Raw genomic sequence first — 24,259 nt, forward strand, 5'->3', positions numbered from 1 at the left:
TTTTTAAAATCTAATTGTTCTCATCTGCTTTAAATTCCCAACTCAGCAGTCTCAATACGGTTGTCTCCTTTTTTTTCCTCTGGAAATCTCAAAATAAAAAATACTGAAATATTTAACAATTAACTAAATCAATTCCTTAAAGAATTTATTGAACATTTATCATTTACATTTTTTTCTTGTTTGAATCTCCTATATTTTTTTTTGAAAGGTTAGAATTAATCATTTAGATAAAGTTCTCTTTTTTGCTAAAAAACTTAAATTTCCATATTTAATACAAAAGGGTAAGTATAATCAAGTTTCTTAAAATACTAGTTATAACAAAATTTTAGAACAGGCTTATCTTATTTAGTACTGGATATATGTTCTTGCAAATGGGAGCACTAACCAAATCAGTGCTACTCAGAGTCAACACAGCATAATAATCCCTTTGGAGATGCTTTCTAGGTATACTAAACATATTACATCTGATCAACATATAATATATAATTATCTGATATCTTTGTCTGCTCTGCCTTTAGAAGTCGTTGAATACTGGATTTCGCTGGAACATGCTCCGCTCAGATCTATGTTCATCCACTTAAAATCTATCTGCACTTTTAACGGCCAACCACATTTCAATCATCAAAGTAATGTCTTGTTTGATTGTATGCAAACTATCTGCTGTGAAGCAGAACACCATAATCAGAAATAGAATGTCTGTGGCAAAAACACCTCCACAGAGTAAACAAAACAAACTTATTAGCAAGTGACTCTCAAACTGGGCAAAAAGAATAGTACAGTGACTGACGCACTAGGCAAGGAAAAAAAGACAGGATTGACTCCAGTCTTTGGCATGTAAGTTCTATAACAAAGGTCTTAGATAGTGCTTTAAATTGGGGGGAAAAATTCTTTGACCCAATGTACTTAGAAATTCCTATTTGACAGTGAAGCTACTTATTAGCAAAAACGCTCCAATTTGGGTAGTGTTAATTTGTACTATTTGTATACATACCTATTCTCTAATTTCATCAGGCTTTTTTAATATGCTTCGCCATGTCTTATGAATTATTTCTTCATTTTGTTGGTAAAGATGCTTCCTGCTTATTAGATGCTCACTTGGTAGAAGTTGCAAAATTATAGAGCAGTCCTAGCTAGTGACAAACCCTAAAGAAAGTCTGCTTTAAAGAAAGTTCAGCACTTACAAAATAGCTTTAAAATACAGTTACTTTCTGATTTTCCATATTCACTTAAGTTTAGTTATCAAATTTCATAAAGCAACTGGCCACTGATATAGTTTTTACTAGTTTGAGCTAACCTCAAAACTTAAATCTTGGAAATAATATCAAAATATTAAAATCTCAAATATCCCCCCCCCAAAATATTTTATAAACTGTCAAGTACTGTCAAGATTATCTTACATAGAATCAAAGCATTAATTAAATGAGGTTTTCCTGGAATTCACAATATAAAACATCCTTTTAGCACTGCATCAATTAATGTTATTTACAAATATAACATATTCTTAAATGTTTGCTTTATGAAACTTGAAAGTAACATACTTCCATATGGATAAGATACACCATAACAATTTTGACATTCCTCAAGCTCCTTAAGTGGATGCTAACTTTATAAAAGAGTCTATTTAAGAGATTTTGGATAGAAACCAGGAAAAGCTTCTTAATGATCCAGAATCAGATGATAAAATGATGAGGATGCTGAAGAAGGTTAAGTCCATGTAAGCTTCAAGAACGGAAATCATCCATCTTCGAATATTAGACATCTGACAGCCTGAAGACCAAAGTCAGACTAGGACATATGGTGAGGGTCCTTCTAGTTCACCTCCTGGTAGTTTGGCACAAAATGAGGATAGGCCACAAAAATCTATGGACATTTTCAAGTCTGGTTTTTAAAAAATATATAATACTTGAACCAATCACAGAATAATATATGGCTTCTAATTACTTTGTCAGTTTAAGCAATAGGAAAAAAAATACATTTTTGTTCTGTGGTGACTATTTATTGGTTAGACTTTTATTTTCCTCTTCACATTTTCGGTGACTGTTTCCCACTGGAATCATCAACCAGGTCTCTCAGGCGAGATAAATGGTGCAAAGCCCTTCATTAAAAAGTATAAAACACGTTATAAACCAGTATTAAGGAGTGAATAGGTAATGCAAAAAGAAATGGTGACTACATTGTTTCTTAACTTCAAAATTAGTATGAGAGATAAGTTTATGGAATAGTTTTAGTATCAAAACTGAAAATTTTTCTTTACAAAACCTTGCAATCTGAATAACTGAGGGTTAAAATAATTCATCTAAAATTCTATAAACACTTACTTTAAAAAATTATATGTTTGACATTTAAGGGTTTTTTTTTTGAAAGTGTGCCAAGTAGCCTAATAAGAAACAATAATAGGTACCATTTGTGTCACACTTAAAGCATCTTTTTCAAGTACTCTGCAGAATGAAATGATACCTTCTGATATACTGTGTATAACATTTAAGAAATAAAGGACATAATTCATTTTTAACATGTACATTCAAGGCAGCTAAATTGAAATAGCACTAAAGAATCAGTTACAATTGAGGAAAACTCATTTTTATTGAGCATGGGGGAAAACAAATGACAATTACATTGAATAATGTAGTATTATACCAACAACCTGGTTTTTCTCAATCAGCCCTCAGACAAACCAAGAAGATAGGAGCCCTTAAGTTTCCAGTCTTCCTCTAAAAGTATTCTTCCAGGTTTCCCTCTCCCTTACCCTTCAGATCCTTGAGGATCACTCAGAAAATATCAGTTAATCAACCATATTTCAGATCTCTGATAAATAAGAGACCAAGAAAAACAGAAATAATATACCAGTAATCTCTAAGGTGAGAAATTAGTGAGAAGTTACTGAAAGGTGGTGACTACAACACCTTATTCTACAGTCTCCAACACAGGTTCAACTGATGTATATTAAATAAAATACATCTTCCACTTTACCAAGGATAAGGAGATGGAGGAAATTAGTAGTGTTAATTACTGCATTACGTCTATTTCCCTGTACTCTATTTCTTAGACACTTTTACTCAAATGTATTAAGAATCTGAATTCTGCCATCCTTTTGGCAGCTTCTGTTAATTTTTGAGATTGTCATCTTCATTAACTAAATGACAATAACTCACCCAGAGTTACTAAGCAATCAGAGGTAAAATTAGACTTTATTATTTCTACATCCTATAGTAATATCTCTCTACTTAAAGAATTATTTTCTTCCTACAGACATATTTATGAGGAAGAAGATAATCTGTAAATATACTTGGGGCTTATCTTCCTTTTCCTTTTCAGGCTGTGATTCAAGAGAAAGAAGATGACAAGTGGCTAGAATCTGATGTTATTGTTTACAAATCGGAGGGTCAACAGATCCGTTAGATTTAGAGGGTCTATGAAATTGGATGGGGAAAAAAATCATCTTTATTTTCACTAAATGCTATCTCTAAATTAGCATTTCCTTCCATTATGAATGTAAGCAACAGCCAAAATCTGTGACCTCATATGCCATAGAAATCAGAGGTATTTTCATATCACATTATAGTCATTGCAAGTATGTTTTATACTCATCAGTACTTCAAAATTACAATAGTTATATAATAGTTACAAAATTATAACAGTTATTAAACCCACTGCTAAAACATACGTCCTCTAAGTCTTTCTGTCTACAGTCCAAAAGTTCATATGACATAACTGGCCAACTATTAGACAATTTTAGGTCTAGTTGTTCATCCACCAAATAGTGAAGTCTCACTGGTAACCCAGACATCAATGCCTTCCAATATTTCCTTTAATTGTTTGCTGATCAATATGTGAAAGGTAAGTAAAAGAGCACACCATGGTTTAATGCTTTTATTCAAGTTATGCAAAAGGCCTTCACACTAATACATGTTTTTACAAAATGAATTTTAGCTTACCTGTATTTTAAATGTATTCTTATTTTAAATGCAATAAAGAGAAGCATATATTACTTTTTAATATTTTCATAGTTAATTCACTATAACTGGTTTCCTTTCTAATCCCATGTAGTATATTTTATGCTTTTAAAACACAATGTCAGGTAGAAAGGGGAGTGGGTAATAATGGGAAGGAATAAAAAAGCTAAGTAGAAGTGTGAAATCTTCAGTCTCCCTACCTCAGCTACGCAATCAGTTGGCAGTTCCTTTCATCTAACCTCTATCTCCCGTTTTGAGAATAAAGCGATCTGTTTAGAGAAGAGTCTATCAAAAGTGATTGGTATTTCAAAGTTAAGTGTAGGGAGAAGGGAAGGATAAAATTGTAGAAGGAAATTATTCTTGATTTTCTTCTCTCAAAAAGTTAAAAAGCAGGCTAATGGGGAAAACATCAACCTAAGGGTTGTATTACAACATTGAATAGTCATTCACCTTAAAAACTGAAATTAAAAAACTCATTTCTTATTGTGACAATGTATCTATTGATGATCATTCAAGTAAATACTAATCAACCCACAGAAACTCAGTAACACTGATTATGTGATGGCAATTTAGCTATAATTTACTCATTGACATCTTACATTTGTTTTTCTACTAGTACTACTATACTGGCTGTTCTCTTAAATACTATGTTTACTGGCCTATATTCAGCCTAGTATCCAGCAAGAACTGAATGAAAGGCTTTTCAGAACAAACTGCCTACTATTTCCTAGATCTAAGTAAAGTATGAGTGCATTAGAATAAAGAAAAATATTTGCTTTAAGGTCAAGTTTTCCAAGTCTGAGAGCTAATTCTGTCTATCCCTAGTATAGAATGAAGACCAGAAAATTGAGCAAGAAAAGAGATCCGAGAAATGAGACAATTTTCCAGCTATCATTAAGTTTGGTTTTCACAGCATGGCCTTTAGTGTTGAGAATTACAAAATCTTACACATTCATATCCAAATTACATGTAAAACAACACATTCTGAAGCCAAAAATTTTTGGATGACTGATGATTCTGCAATCGTCTACTACTGCTCACCTTTATAGTATGCGAGCAATATACAATTGCTCATTTTTTATGACCAGCCTAAGCTTACATGACATAATAGAAGATTCTAGAAAAGGCCCTTGCTCAAAAACTACAATTTTTTCACTGCTTAAAGATAATAATTTTAATATGTAAATGCATAAGACAAAGCTAAGTGTTATAGGGATACAAAACAATTACAACTTTGATTCCTACTAAAAGCAAAATCCCTCTGGGAAAAATAACATTTTAAGCTGCTACCAATCATTTTATACTTCAGATCCAATGAATCTTTCTCAGCTATTTCTAATGAGAGAACATAAGAAAACTGAGTTTCCAAGGGAATAAAAAGAACCCACACTAAGATCCTGGAGTTTCCTAAGGCTAATGAAAGATATTTTAAAACCAGTCAGCAATCCAAAAGCAGTTATTTGAGGAATGGGGAGAAACATAATAAGAAAGCACCCAAGGTACAATCCGTAACTTTTGAAAAAGTTGGGTCTATTTATTTTAAAATATGAAAAGACCATAAATCTAAACAAAACATTTTACAGTCTAGAAAGAGGAATTCTGAGACTGAATTAATTTTAAATTATCCTTAAAACAGTCAATCTAAAGACTGAAAATAATGGGGAAAAATGTACTAACATGCTTTTGTAAGTCTAAACTTACTTCCTAACAGTACAAATGCCTTACTGATAATACTTTTGAAATGTAAAGTAAAAGCCAAATTAAGATTGCTTCAGCTACTCCAACAGAATCAAAAGCTAAAAGCCATCTAAGAAAACATGAATCTCACTCTCTAAAAATGGCATTCTACATGTAGCAAGACTACTGATTGCCTACGCTGGAAAGAAGTTACTACTATCAAAAAAAATTACAGAAAATGGTAAAAGCACCTATAATCAGTATCAATTTTTGTGGTTATTTAATTACTCATGGCTCAGGGTTCATTTTCACCGAGAAAAACATCTTCCAGGGTATGAACTTTAACTCGGAAAACACATTTAAGTCTATGACACAAGTTCAGTATCAAAGCTTGAGGTCATCTACTTTGAATTTTAAAGCAGAACGAGATCTTTATCCTAGATAATCAACTGAGGCACTGCACCTAGTCTAAAAGGATAATGCACCACTATCACTAATGAGAGGAGTGTTAGGAACACAGGCTATAGAATCAGGCAGTCTGGTATGAATCCCAGTGCTGTTTTACTAGCTATGTAACCTTGGGCAAGTTACTTTATTACTTGATTTTTATTACTTGATCTGTATTATGAAGATAATAATAGTACTTAACCTCATAGGGTTGTGAAGATCACATGAATTACATACAAAAGCACTTAGAACATTGATACTTGGTAAATGTTCAATAAATGTTAGTTATTAGTATCATTATTCACTGAATCCTACTAAATATGAAACACTATATCCAAGACTATGTCAAGCTACAAAGAAAGAGGCATTATTTCTACCCAGAATACTATAAGTAGAGGGGGAAAAAAAATCACACATATATACATATTTTTTTAAGTATGAAAACAGAAATGATACATATATATCATGACAATTAGAGTCATAAGTTTACATGTCTAGTGTTTCACTTTTCCACCGCTTCCTTAGGTAAGAGAATCCTAAGCAAATTCTGAAAGGACAAAAGGTAGACCGTATTTGTTTAGCCCCACTTACAGTCAAGCAAAATGGTGTTTGTTACAAAGTGAAAAATCTTAAACTCAGTATTCCATGTTTTTAGGGCACTTCATATTCACACAATCAAATCCATAAAATAAATACCCGTCTCTTCTAGCAATATCATGACTACAGGAAATTCTTCCCAACTTTTTAAGATATGTAACTAAGAAAATAAGTAGATTAACACCTTAGGGCATTTAGACCTATCTTTATATCCTGGACACTATATCCACTTAAATTTCTGTGGCGATATGTCAAATAATGATATACTTACTTATGATTATTTATCTCTTCTAGAGGGAATAAATGACAACACATTTCACATACAAGTTGTTCTTCCAGAATATCCACACCAATACGATCTCAAATTGTTGGTATTACTCAGAAATGAAAAGAGAATTTCTCTAGGCCATTCATATCTATTATACTTTAAGTGCTACAGTTATCTCATTAGGTCCTAAGAACATTTTAAATAGAAAATAGCACAAGTTTAAGAGAAAATCTCAGGATTAAACAATATGCTCCGAGAATCTTAAATATACCTAGCACACCTCCTCTTCCAGCTACTTTAATTCCATCCTGTAACCTTCTGATTTCAATCAGAGATGTTTGTATCCATAACATACTCAGAAATTAACAGAGAACACTTACTTTTGAAGTGACCTATTAATAGGAGCCATACTTTCCTTCAACTGTAATTTAGAGAAATCATCTTCTGAAACCTATTATTAAAAACACCAAATATAATAAAACAGTGAAAATATTATATAATTATAAACTTAAATGCTATTTAATATGTGTGATTAATAAGAACATTAAAAATACTGTCTGCATTCCCAAGGAAATAATTCTAAGCAAATAATTTTCAGTAAAGCATTAAATATATATATATACATTTTTATTTTTTATTTTATTTTTATTTTTTTTATAACTATATTTTTCTTCCCTCTCTTTGTTTGCCAAGTGCTATTTAATTCTATTTATTTCTTTTTATTTATGGTTGTGTTGGGTCTTCGTTTCTGTGCGAGGGCTTTCTCTAGTTGTGGGAAGCGGGGGCCACTCTTCATCACGGTGCGCGGGCCTCTCACTATCACGGCCTCTCGTTGCGGAGCCCAGGCTCCAGACACGCAGGCTCAGTAATTGTGGCTCACGGGCCCAGTTGCTCCGCGGCATGTGGGATCTTCCCAGACCAGGGCTCGAACCCGTGTCCCCTGCATTGGCAGGCAGATTCTCAACCACTGCGCCACCAGGGAAGCCCTATATATACTTTTTTATTCTAAAAATACTCCAACTTTTTCATCTTGCAACTGTCCTAAAGTATGCTTCTAAATGTTTGTTCATTAAATATCAAATCTTGGCTTGAAATTATGACTTTACTGAACAAGGCTTTATCTCAAGAATGTTTAAAAGGGGAAGGAAAAGAAGGATGGATTGCACTGTATGTTAGTGTTATGATCATTAGAATGTAAAGAGAAAAATTAAGAAATACAACTTAAGTGAGTAGCATGTGATAGTTCCCAGAATCTAGTCCACGCACTTGTAACGAAAACTGAATTTTGTAAAGCTCTACTGAATAACAAAATAAACAATATCAATTAAAATGTATTAAGTATTTTCCAGGTATTAAGTTTTTACCAGGTGCCAAGCACTATAATAAGTACTTTCTATAGTTTGTTTCAATTTGTCTTCTCAACAATCTCATTTTACAGAAGAGGAAACTGAAATTAAGGAGGTTAAGTGATCTGTACAAATACTGCACTTGCTAGTAAGTGGCAGAATTAGAATTCACAATCAGGCTTGGGAGAACATAAGCTAGGTTTGTAAACACTATACTACTGTGAGGAAAATTCGACCCCTATGAAATATCAGCCCAAAGCAGAAACAGATTTCCAAATTCCTAGGAAATACACAAAAACACACTACTTTAAAATAAAACTTTACATAACCGTATTAAGAGTCAATAAACACATGGTAACAAAATTAAACTTCAGATGACAAAGGTTATGGGGAGAAGTCTAATGTTGAAAGGTTCTTTAGGCCACCTCAAATATAAACACAAGAAGTTGGACTAGACAGAATAATTTTGTAGGGCATTAAAAAACAACTCTTACAATCCTTTCATCTACAGTTTTAATAACATCGTATCTAAATATGATGTTGTATTTATAACCATAAACTTAATAGAACAATCCATTCAGGGGTACACAACTGCAAAAATCTTAGTGTTAAATTTGAGTAAGTTACTTTCTAAAAAAAAGAATAACAACAGTACAACTCTACGACATGTGTTATATACCATGCTTATTAACATAAAATTAGAGGTCAAGCTAAGAAAGATCTAGGAGGAAATCTTACCCTTCAGAGATCTCAATTCACATTCATAGATTTCAATTCATAAATTAAGTTTGTGCTTACTTGTTTAATTTCGCCTTTTGGCTCTGTGGTTTTATTCTGATTAAAACTTTCTTGCACTGCTTGAAGATTAAATAACATTTGTTTCAGGGCTTCAACAGGACCATGATGTTTCCCTCCAGAAAGGGTACAGCTCTAAAAGTTAAAATAGATGAATGATGAACCATCCAAATTCAGAAGGGGAAAAGTTATATTTTGTATTATTTCCCCACAATATAAAATTAATGCAAAATCCAAACAATACACGTCAATAAAGTGTTCCAACAAATCAAAGCTGTAACTCATAAGCCTCCCCTTACCCAGTCACTTAAAGACAATCATTATTAACAGCTTGGCATATCCTTCCCAGTCCTTGTTCTTTTAAAATGAATGGTACATGTTTACATTTGCAATGCATTCACTTAGTACATTTAAAATTATAGATTTTTAGAACTGAAAGGTCCTCAGAGAGCAGGTAAGTCAATATGCTCTTTTCAAGTGTGTAAATGACGCTGGTTATCAGCTGAACAAGGACTAGAATTTCAAATATCATATTCTCTGCACACTTCCAAATACGTTTTCACACAGGGAATGCTGGTTTTTCACCTCTTTAAGGACCACACATTCCTTGCTACCTTAAAAAACACTCACACCTCGATTACCACTGATCTTATCTGCATCCAAAGAAAGCAACAGCACTTAGCCACATAAGGTGGTCAGTTAAGAGAACCTGTACAGGATATTTTTAAACTTCTTTTTAAAAGTCTTACCTTTATTTTTACATCTTTCAAATGAGTTGCTGTGTCCTGATAATCATCCACAAAGTGGAAAATAGGCCTCTTAAGATGTCTATGATTTAAAATATTTCAACATAGACAGTATAACATATATACAAAGTTAAGCATAGTGGCCAAAAATATTTTAAAGGCACTCTCCACAGTTATATGAACAGGGTATAAGAAACAAGGTGTGGGAACGTAATAAAATGGTGCAGCTCCTGTGGAAAACAGTATGGTAATTCCTCAAAAAACTAAATATAGACTTACCACAATGATCCTGCAACTCCCCGAGTATATACCCAAAAGAAGTGAAAGCAGAGATTCAAGCAGATATTTGTACACCTATGTTCATAGCAGCATTATTCACAATAGTCAAAAGGTGGAAGCAACCTAAGTGTCCATCAACAGATAAATGGATAAACAAAACATGATACATACACACAATGGTGTATTATTCAATCTAAGAAAGGAAGGAAATTCTGACAGATGATACAACATGGATGAACCTTGAAGACATTATGCTAAGTGAAATAAGCCAGTAACAAAAGGAACACTATAGTATGAGTCTTCTTATACGATGCTATGGATTGAATTGTGTCCCCCCCCAGAATTCATGGTGAAGCCCTAACCTGGAATGTGGCTGTATTTAGAGATAAGGTTATAAGGAGGTAATCAAGGTTAAGTGAGGTCATAAGGGTGGGACCCTGAAACCATAGGATTAGTATCCTCATAAAGAGACACTTAAGAGCTCAAGGAAAGGCCATGTTAGGACACAGTGGGAAGGTGGCTTATATGCAAGCCAGGGAGAGAGCCTTCACCAGTAACAGAATCAGTCAGCACCCTGATCTTAGATTCCCCCACCTCCAAAACTGTGAGAACCAAATATCTGTTGTTTAAGCCACCCAGCCTATGGTATTTTGTTATGGCAGCCTCAGCAGACTAAAACATATATGGTTCCTAGAATAATCAAATTCATAGAGACAGAAAGTAGAATGGTGCTAGCAGAGGCTGGGGGTAAAGGAGGATGGGGAGTTAGTGTTTAGTGGGTACAGAGTTTCAATTGGTAAAGCTGAAAAAGTTCTAGAGATAGATAGTGGTGATGGTTGCACGACAATGTGAAGGTACTTATTGCACAGAACCATACACTTAAAAATGGTCAAAATAGTAAATATTTTATATATTTTACCAAAATTTAAAAAGAAAGAAAGAAAGAAAGAAAAAGAAACAGGGCATAAGGATCCAGTTCCGCTTATACTCCTACAACCTTGGAGACAGCACCTGAGGCATTATCTCTAAATGATCTGCATCCAGCCACTGGTTTAGAAGAAATTCAGGTTGCCTAATGCTAACCATAAAAGTTACAAAAGCTTGCCTCTGCAATTTGCTATGTCTGCCTTGAGTGAACTTTTCAGGCAAAATTGTGGTCAGAATACCAAAAAAGAAAACTACAAAACAGATTATATGAACTGTTCTGTGCCATTCACGAATGAATGTTTAATAAACGTTGGTATGTTTGATAGAATTTGTTCTGAGACTTCTCATTAAATCCTTGTAGTGAATGTCTCTGAGTACGTTTTTTTGTATAGTATAGCTCTGACTCTCAGAACTATAGTAATGTTTCACGTATTCAAAAAACAATTATTGGGCCTTCCCTGGTGGCGCAGTGGTTGAGAATCTGCCTGCCAATGCAGGGGACACGGGTTCGAGCCCTGGTCTGGGAAGATCCCACATGCCACGGAGCAACTAGGCCCGTGAGCCACAATTTACTGAGCCTGCGCGTCTGGAGCCTGTGCTCCACAACAAGAGAGGCCACGACAGTGAGAGGCCCACGCACCGCGATGAAGAGTGGCCCCCACTTGCCGCAACTAGAGAAAGCCCTCGCACAGAAACGAAGACCCAACACAGCCATAAATAAATAAATAAACCCAAAAAAAGTTTTAAAAAAAATGTTTTACTTTTAAAAAAAAAAAATTATTTAAACCACATAAAATGTGGGAATAACCCAATTTACACAATAAAAAAATGAGCCACCTAACAGCATTACAAATGAACAACATGACCACACTGAAAGGAGTTGGGCAGAAAATAATTAACCACGGTAACTTTGGAAAAGAATATTTTGACTGGATATTGTAAGGCAAAAGACAAAAAGAACCATACACAAATAATATAATCTAATTAGTAAATGTGTTTCTTACAGCAGTATGGGTTAGCAATTCTGAAACTATGCATACGCTAAGACTGAAAAAATAAGTAAACCTATTATAGATAATAAGAGTAAAGATTCTCAACAGATGAGAAAGAAGTTACAAATAAGGAACAGAGGGGCTAAAACAAACCCTGTGGTATTGGACTGGAATCAGTAGTATCAGTACGAACTCATGATTTTATACCTACATATAAAATATACATATGGAAATAGATATACAAATATGTATGTGTGCATGCGTGGCTTAGTAAACTTATGTTTCCTAAGTCTGCCTGCTGAGAAAGTCTAGAATAAATAAAAACCCAGCAGCAATAAGCACACCTAGTGCCTAGATCTTAGTTTCTAAACACCATTTTCCAATAAAAAGAACCATGGCTCCTCAGAGAAGTGCTCAAAAAAGCATAGGGACATGTCAAAAGGACACAGGAGCAACTCTTTATGGCCTAAACTGAAACAATTTAAGCAACAAAATAAGTAATAATATTGTATTGTATTAAACCTAGAATAAAATAAATATCTATGAGTCCTAATATAAATAGTTTAATAAATAAATGGGGGAGAAGGAATAGCTCTTCATTATACAAGAATTTCAATTAATAATGCAGACAAAAAGTCAATATCCACCAAAGGATACTAAATTAGTAGATCAAAGTTTGAGACTACTTGCATAGTCTCACAGTATCTCCCCTACGATATTTATTAATTACCAGGGAAACCATGATTTTACTAAAGAGAAAACCAGTAGGCACCACGTGTTCAAGACCAACGTCACAAGTATTAATATATTATAATTTTATATATTACATATTATTGTATTAATATATTGCTCTAGACTGAATGTTTGTGTCCCCCTACAATTCAAATGTTGTAGCCTAACCTCAATGTGACAGTATTTGGAGGAGAGGCTTCTGTGAGGTAACTAGGTCATGAAGGTGGAACTCTCACGAGTGGGATTAGTGCCCTTATAAGAAGAGAAACAGAGAGCTTTCTCCCTCTCTGCTCTCTGCCGTGTGAAGATACAAGAAGATGACCATCTGCAAACTAGGAAGCAGGATCTCACCAGACACCTTCATCTGGACTTCTCAGCCTCCAGAACTGTGAAAAATAAATGTTTGTTGTTTAAGCCACCTGGTCTATGGCATATTTATTACAGCAGCCTGAACTAAAGAACATATCAATATTACCAATGATATCAATATATCATGAACCCTCTGATATGATGCACTGAGAAGGGCACAGCATGATTTCTGTTGCATTCTTGCCAAAAATTCATAACCTCATTCTAATCATGAGAAAACTTCAGATAAACCCAATTGAGGAACTATCTACAAAAAAACCAACTGACCAGTAACTCTTCAAAAGTGTCAAGGTCATGACAGACAAGGAAAGACTGAGGAACTGTCAGACTGAAGTAAATTAAGAAGACATGACAACTAAATGCAATGCTGTATCCTGCAACAAGACATTGGTAGAAAAACTGGTGAAATCAGAATAAGGTCTGTAGTTCAGGTAACAGTACTGGGCCTATGTGATCATTATGATATGAGATGTTAACATTAGGGAAGCTGGGAGAAGGGTGACAGGAACAACCTGTATTATTTTGGCAACTTTCTGTACATCTAAAATTATTTAAAAATAAAAAAACACCGTGGTAGTGAGGTTGTGTGTGTAAAGGCATAAGAAAAGGGATTAGTTGGTTAGTATTTAACAGTCATCCATCTCAAACTTTGAAAAACTTATGCAAATTTGTGCCTCTACCAGCGCTCCTTACCCAAGTAAATTGCACCACCCAATCCTTTAGTTGCTTGGCTCAAACATCTTGGACTCATCCTTTGAATCCTCTCTATCTCCATCCTACAAGGTCACCTTCAAAATAATTTCAAAATATTTCTGACCACCTCCAATGTACCCACCTAACCCAAGCCTTTACAATCCCTATCCTGGAAGACTGCAAAAGCCTCCTAACTGGGTTCCCTGTCCTTCTCTAGCTCCTTTCAAGGTCTATGTTCCATACAGCTGCCTGTTTATATTTTAAAATGTAGATCTGATAATTTCATTCCTCCAAAGTACTCCAGTGACTTCTCATCTCGCTGAAATAAAACGTAAAATCTTCATTCCATTGCTTACATAGCTACATGATCTGGCTCCTGGTTACCTCTCCATCTTACCTCTTAACCATTCTTCCTTGTTCATTCTGATTGAGCTACATTGACTGGACTCTGATATTCCTTGAACATGCCAAACACTTTTCTGCCTTGGGGTGTCTGCACTTACTATTCCCTCTACATGTAAAGTTACTTCCCTATGGGTACATACATGGCTTATTCACTCATTTTAGGTTTTGGCGCAAATATCACCTCTCTAGAGAGGCCATTCCTACCTACTCTAGTTAAAATTTCTCTATCCCAAGTAATTTTTCTTCATAACATTTGTAGTACTCCCTTATATATTACATTTTGATATAGCTTATCTCTCCAACTTGGAATAAAAAATCCAAGATGCAAGGATTCTTCTCTCTTATTTACTATCAGGAATACAGTTCCTAGAAAAGTGCTTGGTATCCAAATATTTGGCAAATAAATATTTGATAATTAAGCTTCACTTAATCAGCATCTGCTATAGTATCTTATACAGAGCTCTAAGGTCAGGGACTTCCCCGGTGGTCCAGTGGGTAAGACTCTGCACTCCCAATGCAGGGGACCCGGGTTCAATCCCTGGTTGGGGAACTAGATCCCACATGCATGCCACAACTAAGAAGTCTGCAACCCTGCATCCCACAAGACCCGGTACAGACAAAATAAATATTAAAAAAAAAAAAAAAAAAAAAAAAGAGCTCTAAGGTCAGACATATTCTGACAGCCTCTACTTTCTCTAGTAAATTTCACTGAACGAAAAGATATATATTGTATTAAAATTTTTAGCTAATTTTTGTTTTGAGTGTTCAATCTCTCAAATCTTCCAGATGTTAAAATATCAAAAGTGTATTTCAATATTTAACAGCCATGGCTTATATTTCTAAATCATATTATATATCATTCCTTATGTGTATATATACACATTTACACTTCATTTTAGGGTTACTTGCAAGATACACATCTGCTGATTTTATAAAACTGGATAATAAATTTCCCATTTTAAATCATAGGGATGTATAATTGTATCTTAGAAACATAACTCTCAATAAGCAACTGCTCTGTGGGAAAATATAATTTACTCTATAAGGGTCTGTTTTATATGTTTTCCAGAAAAAAAAAAAAAAACCATTGTAATGACAATTTAGGCTCCCTGTAGATTTCAATCCCAGGTCACTCTACTTTAGAATACTAAAATAAAATCAATAATTCTAGGAGTGATGGTTTTATGGATGTGTGTTGGGGAAGAAGGGATTTGAGTCATTTTTTGTTTTATACTATCTAAATAACTTAGAAATTAATATCTATATATATTAGTCATAAATATTCTTTTAATAAGTTAAAAAGATTTAACATCACCCACCTGATTATCATTATTTAAAAAGTCTTCAAGGAACCCGTCAGCATACTTTGCCCTTGAAGTTTGTTGAAGACTATCATCAGAGTTAACTGGAACAGGAGATTTGCTAGGATTTAAGGATACGAGACAGCAAGTAAGTTCCCAATTTACAAAAATTAGACAGTATATAACTGATGGTTATCATTTAAATTAAAGTGGTCGCCACTAAATAACCATTAGGATTCATATTGATGCTGCTTGGTGATTCCTTCACCTTCTCCCTAAACTTCTTCCTTCATCCCTCCCTATCTCCTTGCTTCTCCTTTAAAGCTTTAAGGAAAAACTATAAAGAAACTGAAGACATTAGTCTTCAACTAAACAAATAAGCCTTCAAATATAAGTATCCTCCAAAAGCTCATTTGTTTGAAATAAGCAGTGCATTTTTCCAATTAAACATTGTTAGTCAATATTAATACACAAAACTGCCAGAAATTTATTAACAGTTTCTACTGGGATGGCAGTTACATGTTCTTCTACGTCAAAGCAATAGGACAGACTTCTCCCCCAGAACTGGCACATATTAATATAGAGGACAGATTAAAGTGGGAGAAGGATCAATTCTGAAATTAAAATTCCTGAGTTCAAATACCAGTCCCACTCACTTATATGACTTCACAAAACTTTATCTTAACTTCAGTTTCTACATTTGTAGTCCCACTTATGTCACAGAAGTATTGCATAAATTAACTCCGTATACCTGGTACATTGAATAGAGCTCAATAAATAATAGTTTCTATCTTGATGTTCAAGCAGAAGGAAAGGGCATCCCCAGCAAAAGTAAAAATTTTCCCCAAACCAAATTCTATTAGTTACAGAGAATAAAGAAACTCATTTTATCTTTTTCATTTATATACCAATATAAGATGTGTCTCTAACTCAAGTGCTCAGATATCTAAGAATCTTCTTAAAACATTTAAATGTCATAATGCTAATTTTTTCTCAATAATTAGCAGCACTTCATTATTGACTCATTTGATTTGTAATTTACTAGGAACTTTTTCTCACTTCCAAGTAGTCTTTTCTCCCATTCTTTACGAAAGAGTTTGTACATCCACTATCATCAAAAAAGCATTTACCTGATTATAGAAGATGGGTGCTGGATACATGGGGAATCATTATACTATTCTTATACTTTTGTATTTGTTTGAAATTTTCCATTATAACAAGTTAAACCAAAAAAAAAAAATTGTCTGGTTGTAGTTATTCTATCTCTCAGTACACTACTTTGAGTATTTCCCAGTCAATTTTGTTTCTGATGACAGATTAATAATTTGTCATTATCACACTGAAGTCAGGTCTATTCCTTCTTCTCACACCATCATTAATTTAATGTAAAACATAACCATCATAATATGAATTTAAACTTCCAAAAATCAACTACTGTACCATAAGGTACTAGGGCAAACCATTAATAATAATTATACAAGTCAGAAGTCATAGTATCTAATTACAAAATACATTTGATGCATTCAAAAATTTTACTCTTGGGGCTTCCCTGGTGGCGCAGTGGTTGAGAGTCTGCCTGCTAGTGCAGGGGATACGGGTTCGTGCCCTGGTCTGGGAAGATCCCACATGCCACGGAGCAACTGGGCCCGTGAGCCACAATTGCTGAGCCTGCACGTCTGGAGCCTGTGCTCCGCAACAAGAGAGGCCGCGACAGTGAGAGGCCCGCGCACCGCGATGAAGAGTGGCCCCCACGTGCCGCAACTAGAGAAAGCCCTCGCACAGAAACGAAGACCCAACAGAGCCAAAAATAAATTAATTAATTAAATCCATGGGGGGAAAAAAAAAAAAAAACAACCAAAAAAAACTTTAAAAAAAAAAAAAATTTTACTCTTAATTTAAGCATCTCTGATATGATTTGCTCACCCATTTTGGTTCCATTTGAAAGCAAAGTATTGCAGCTATAGGATTTTACAAATACAGGTACAAATACAAATACAACCAACTGATAAGAAAATAAATTAGTAAACATGAAAGATAAGTTTGAGAATTAAGTGAGCTAATTATTAACCCAAGTTTTTTTTTTTAAAGATATTAATGAACCAACAAGTGCGAAATGAAGCTAAACAAACAAAAAATATTCTGGATGATCATCGCCACTATTACAATTTATAAGAGAGCATCATAAATCAGAAACTGTCCTAAGTACCTTATATTTACTTATTTTTTTAACATTTTTATTGGAGTATAATTGCTTTACAATGGTGTGTTAGTTTCTGCTGTATAACAAAGTGAGTCACCTATATGTATACATATACCCCCACATCCCCTCCCTCTTGTGTCTCCCTCCCACCCTCCCTATCCCACCCCTCTAGGTGGTCACAAAGCACCGAGCTGATCTCCCTGTGCTATGCGGCTGCTTCCCACTAGCTATCTATTTTACATTTGGTAGTGTATATATGTCAATACTACTGTCTCACTTCGTCCCACCTTACCCTTCCTCCTCCCCATGTCCTCAAGTCCATTCTCTACATCTTTATTCCTGTCCTGCCCCTCGGTTCATCAGAACCATATATATTTTTTTAGATTCCATATATATGCGTTAGCATACGGTATTTGTTTTTCTCTTTCTGACTTACTTCACTCTGTATGACAGACTCTAGGTCCATCCACCTCACTACAAATAACTCAATTTTACTTCTTATTATGGCTGAGTGATATTCCATTGTACATATGTGCCACATCTTCTTTATCCATTCATCTGTCGATGGACACTTAGGTTGCTTCCCTGTCCTGGCTATTGTACATAGTGCTATATATTTATTTTCTAATCAACTGAATCCTCACAACCCCAAAGCAGAAGTAATTTGTACAGAGTCTCAGCAAGGAAGTGACAGAGCCAAGATTCCAAACTAGAATTAGTCAGTGTCCACTTACAAAGAAATAAGATGCTCAACTGAGAAGTAATCAAAAAAAGGATTCAGGAATTAACAGACTCTGTCTATAACAGAATGAAGGCTTAGAAAACTGAAGATAATAAATTATCAGAGCCTAAGGCAGGATACAAGATTACCAAGAATGCATTTCTTATGAATATACATGTAATAATATCACTAAAAGAAACTTTCCTACCTAAGCTCTCGATTCTTCCTCTATACTCACATTCACAGGTATCTAGGTAAACACTTTTTAAATTATTCTGAGAAACTATGGCATAGAAAGGTTAAGTACACAAATGAAAACAATCTTAGAAACTTCAAACATTTACCATACAAAAAAATGTACCATTATTTACAGAAAATAATGACTAAGAAAATAAACTGTAAATGAAATGAATAACTCTAACACATGGAGAGAATATAGAGGAAGAAAAAACTTAAAATAAAAAAAATTAACAAGAATTTCATAGCCTTCTCCATTTGCAAAATAGCTGCTTTTGGTTCTAATTCCTCATATTTAATATATATCAATATTTTACAGTGCAACAAAAGGACCATGTAACAAAGACAAACATTATATAATGTACCTAAGGTTATGAAATATTACGCCATCTTGTGGTAACAAATGAAAAATGCAATTTAAAGCAAGCAACACTGAAAGCTATGCTCTACAGAATTACCATGTTAGTACCACTGTTAATTATCATTGTTACGTAAAAGATAAATCAGATGTTCACATGACATTCTTCATTTGGAAAACTGAATCGTTTTTCTATTGTAACTTACTTACAAAGTAACAGGAATATTTTCCCATGATCTTTCTGCTTCAAGTTTATCTAATGAACAAGGACTGTCATCCTTTTTCATAGACTTTGGTAATTCTTCAGTACAATGCTCTAGATTTCTCTTGGCCTTCAGGATAAGCAATTCAATTCTGTCACCTAATTTAAAAGATCACATTAATTCTTTAAGAAAAGAAATAAATGCAAAGCACAGCAAAACCTCACAAAGGCAACAAGACTTCAGATAATTTGGAATATACACATATCTGTAATAGCAAGCTATGTTAAAATGTGACATTTGTTGTGACACAAAGAAAAAAAGAAAAGACATTTTCCAGTCACAAAATGCTACATAAATGAAGACCATAAGAGTTCAAAACAGATATATCACTTGATGGTTACATCAAGAATATGACATAAAAACTCCTAGATGTGAGGTCAAATTTACAGCACTTTCTTTGGTTCCTAAAAACAACAAAACAAAACAATTACCACTGAATGGCTTTTCGGATCCTGGGAGAAGTGGATTGTCACACTGACATTGGCTATGTTCAGAATCACATTTATATTCATTAACTAATCCTTTATCATCACTCAAGGAATGTGAATTGTTTGAAGATTCAGAAGAATATTCAAAACAATCTAATTTATTCATTCGCCGAGAAGTTCTTCGTGCCTGGTAACTATGCCTAGGGGAACAGTGATCTTCTTTAAATATTTGATAAATCCTTTGACTATTTGTATCGGGCAGCAAGGCTTGATTGTAGAGCCAGACTGGGTATTTGAAATCCGGTATACTCGTTATCCCTGAAACATTAAGGTCAGACTTCTGGCTAGTGAGCCATCTTGGGTAATTCTTTTCAAGATTGTGTTCTGAACTGTCCCTAAAAGATGATTTCTTGTTAAAAGATAAAGATGGTACAGAAACACATTTATTAGCCTTTTTCACAAGTTTTGGGTTTTTCAGCCTACCACATTGCTTTCCTTTTACATTTGTGTATACAACTGGGGTAACTAAGTTATCCTTGCCCAGGAGAGAGGCTGGTTCTTGAATATTTTGATTCTTTTCCCTGTTGGATGAACTCAGTCTTCCAGTACGTTTCTTGCTTTTCTTGCTAATTCCGTGACCTGCTCCAACATAAGTGAAAGAAAATGATCCATCTGCTGGAAGTTTTAATAGATCATCAGTTGTTAGGCTAACGGAGTCCATGTCATTAATCGTCTGTCCTCTACAGGATAAGGACAAATCTTTTTTGTCATCAAGATTTTCAAAAGCTGAAAAACAAAGCATAGTTCTGTTTATCTTCGTGTATCACATATAAAAATACTTCATAATATTCAACAGTAAATGAAAATTAAGAATTAAGAATCATGTTTGCCATTTTCCCTTCTGGAATATATTACCCACTTCTAAGAGTAGAATGTAAACTTTTTCCACACTAGGGGCCATTCTGTAAGTGCTCAGTAAAGTGTTAACTGGATTATCAACAGATGCATTTTCCAAACTTGTATTCATGGAAAACTTACCAAGGAAAAACCCTTAACATCTTGTGAATATTACTGTCCCACAGAATACAGATCAGGAAGACTAATATAGCCCTATCCCATCAATTGGAATTGATCAAGTATAAATTCTGAAAGGCTGAGATTTGTTTAAAGTCATTAAGCTAGTTAATGAAAGCTAGAACCACCAAGTCAATGCTATTTCCATTATGCTATAACAGAATGGCTTAAGGGTTTAGGATCAGCCAGCTACTATTATTAGTTACATTTCATGATCTTCTCCTCCAAGGTCAAAAGGGGATCTTACCTGAAAACTCCTGAGAACCAGAAAATTACAGAATCATTTAAGAAATATATCCAGATCTCAATATTACAAGTCATTTTTACCCCAAAAGAACCAAAAAAAGCATTTAGTTTTCCAAGGCTACAATACATCTCTCAAAATGCTTTAAATCGGTAGGCAAAAAGAAAACAAAGAATAAAGCATACCATTGTTTGGTTTATAAACATAGTTGGAGAATTCTGGCCTATTAGCAGAACATTTATCGATGTTAATCTTTCCAGTGCTTGCACCAAGATACATTTGGCTTAGATCAAAATCATCAATATAGGCCTGTAGAGCCTGAGATGCAGAACTGTACAGTCTATCCTTATACTGAAAAAAGCCATCAGAGTTAGAGGAATTACTACCACTCAGGTTGCAGCTTGCTAACAGAGAAGATACTGAAGATTCCCGAGAACAAACTCTGCGCTTTGTATTTAATTTTGCCATGGCTTCCTCAAAATGGGTTATTTCTACCCATTTCTCTTAGAAACAACTGTAATACAAAAACAAGAGGTTAAAGTTCCAATTAAAAGGAATAATAGCTATACACAGAGAAATTACTAAATCTGTAAACGTTTTATAACTTTCTTTAAAAACTAAAATCCATTATCTATAAATTATTTTTAGGTAATGCACATTATAGATTATCTGTTTTAATTATTGTGAATTCCTTCATCATCAATTTAGAAAACATTTATTGATCACCTACTATGTGCCTGGAATTATGTACACAAAAATCATCTACGACTATGTATAGAAAGTACCAAGGGAAGAATACGCACTTTTTTTTTAAAGTCCTAAAAACTACTGATGTACAGTCTTTTCTTATGCTGATATAGTCTATGACATCACAATACCTAACATTCCCCTATACAAAATATTTTTCAATTCTTAAGCCTACCACCATTTGCTGCACATAGTAGGTGCCTGATAAATTTTTAAAAGGCATCAAATGACGTAGCTGAAACAAGAAGGAACAATGGAGAATACCCACCTTCAACATTTTAAATGCCAATATGTAACTTTAGCCAACCCCTTCCCCCAAGACTTGAGAAAACAAAATAATTTACAATATTCATCTATAAAGAAATAAACTGCAAGTCTTACCATATAATGAGCTAGCAAAATGCTCTTTTCCTAAAATAAACTGTTAATAATCGTTTTCTGACATTCATTTTTGATACTATCCTCACTATTTTCAATTCTTATGTAAAATGGATTCAGCCCACCTCTCTTTCAGAGCAGACTTAATAGTTTGGAAATTGCCTTAATGTATTCATCTGTTTTTCCATTATTAAAATTGAGAGAATTCCAGCCTACCTTAATATAGCAACAATAGGATCTATATTTGAAAACCTAAGAAATAACAGAATGAACAGGCACTACTTCAGTAAATAATATGACATTCTTTTAGAATTAAATCAATGGATTTTCTGAAGTAAAAATAAAAGCTTAATGTCTAGGACTTAACACATGCTATGATGTTATAAAATTAATATGTTTAATTTTTGGCTATAATTTTTGGCATGTTTAAGTTTTAACAACTTTTAATGTAATCTTAATAACTGTCAAATTTGACTTTAAAATATTGAGAAAGTTTTCCGTTTAAGAAGAAAAGAGTAAAGGTCAGAGCTGACACTAGTCAGTGCAAGCAGCAGCAGAACATAAGATAATGGTTATTTAGCCTCTGATTTCCCTGAATGCTGCGATACTATTGGTATACCTCTAAAGAATGGCTAGGCCACGTCAGCTCTGCCCTTTCTTCACCCCTCTCACTAATGATTTTAACTTTTCTCAAGTAAATATTGCTTGGATAACAAACCTCACCAAACGTTTCCTCCCTTATTCCAACACAGGACAGGTTACCGATTTTATCATTTATTTTACAAAACCTTGAAAACGAAAACAAAACCCTAAAAGGGAAAGCTGTTGGATTATAGTTCTCAGTAAGTGGGTAATAGGATTATAGTTCTCAGTAAGTGGGTAATAACATTTATCTTAATTCACAGGCAAAAGGAAAATCCACAACCGAATTTTTATTGTGCAAAGTTTCCAAAAGTACACCAAAGAAGAAAGAAAAGTTGAATCAACTCCTATGCACCCATCATCCTGCTTCAACTACCAACTACCAACACAACGAAACTCTATCCACCCACTTCTCCTCACTTCCGCCACAGAATTATTTGGAAGCAAATTCCCTGCATCTTACCATTTCTTCCGTTAACACTTCCGGGTGTATCTCCAAAAGGAAATCCATCATTCCGACGAATAGAACGTTAGCACGAGTGGCCAGAGATTTCTACTACCTTTCATTCAAAAACAGAACGTAGAGCGTTAAATTGCCAATGAGAATAGCTCACAGGAAACGAAGAGCAACTCTTGGAAATAACAGCTCTGTGATTTACGTTATGAAAATGAACATGTGTTTGTTCTGCAGCAAAAAGACAAGAATTAATGACCCTGGAAAGAGAAGATCGCTGGCGCCCCCGCAGCGGAGCATCTTCGGCTTCAAAGCTTCCGCCCTTAACTAGGAAACACCTCCCTCGGGGATTCCAGCACCCACCCACCCCACCAGCGCAGTCCCAGACACAGGCTTCTCACAAACCATTCATCAGACAACAAGAGCGAGCGGACAGTTTTGCCAAGGTGACGGCCCCTAAAGCCCAAGACCCTGCCTCCCCGCCCGCTTCTATCGCCGACAGCGCCTCGAGGTCCAGGTCAGGTCCTCTCCGTCCCGTTCCGCGACCCTCCCCCCTAAAGTTGCCCGCTTTCCACCGGGACTCTCATCCCGCCCCCTCCCTCGGGAGACAGCCCTCCCCTCCCCTCGGGCTGTCAAAGTATGGGACGCCTTTCAAAAATACACGCCCTTTTCCGGCCGAACTCACCGACAAAGGCCCGAAAAGAGAGAAAAGTGCACACGTCCTCAACTCTCCACCCAAAGCCCTGGCCTGCCACCCGACGGGAGACGCGACAAAGCACCCCGACCCGGACGCCACCCAGCCTCAGGCTCCGCTAGCTCGCACTTTCCTCCGCCGTCACAGCCGAGCGCGGCGCCCGCGCTCCCTTTCAAACTGACCCAACATGGCGCTGGCTTGCGGTGCGCATGCGTGGCGCTCGGGCGCTGGGGCTAGCAGGGCGAGGGGCAGGGGGCGGGGCGGGGCGTTAGGTCGCTCTCCCTGCTGGGAA

At 35.1% G+C, this 24,259-nt stretch overlaps 1 protein-coding gene across 3 annotated transcripts; it reads right to left on the reverse strand.

The window, feature by feature from the left end:
• Positions 1-209: 209 nt before the first annotated feature.
• Positions 210-24,178, reverse strand: LOC309610479 (lung adenoma susceptibility protein 2). Of its 3 annotated transcripts, none has more exons than XM_082353416.1 (9): positions 23,959-24,178; positions 23,283-23,379; positions 21,238-21,566; positions 19,738-20,520; positions 19,254-19,404; positions 15,546-15,648; positions 9,087-9,218; positions 7,323-7,393; positions 210-2,095 (listed from the first exon to the last, which is right to left on the reverse strand). In XM_082353416.1, the coding sequence occupies exons 3-9, from the start codon at positions 21,518-21,520 to the stop codon at positions 2,023-2,025; spliced, it is 1,596 nt and encodes a 531-aa protein (XP_082209542.1). In that variant the 5' UTR covers positions 21,521-21,566; positions 23,283-23,379; positions 23,959-24,178; the 3' UTR covers positions 210-2,022. The 3 variants fall into 3 exon arrangements, with proteins under 3 accessions (XP_082209542.1, XP_082209543.1, XP_082209544.1); XM_082353417.1 differs by lacking the exon at positions 210-2,095 and adding an exon at positions 2,102-6,624 and having other exon boundaries at positions 23,959-24,171; XM_082353418.1 differs by lacking the exons at positions 210-2,095; positions 7,323-7,393 and adding an exon at positions 13,111-13,145 and having other exon boundaries at positions 9,085-9,218; positions 23,959-24,171.
• Positions 24,179-24,259: the final 81 nt, after the last annotated feature.

Source organism: Balaenoptera borealis, assembly GCF_965194805.1.
Source record: "Balaenoptera borealis genome assembly, chromosome: 14".
NCBI lineage: Eukaryota > Metazoa > Chordata > Mammalia > Artiodactyla > Balaenopteridae > Balaenoptera > Balaenoptera borealis.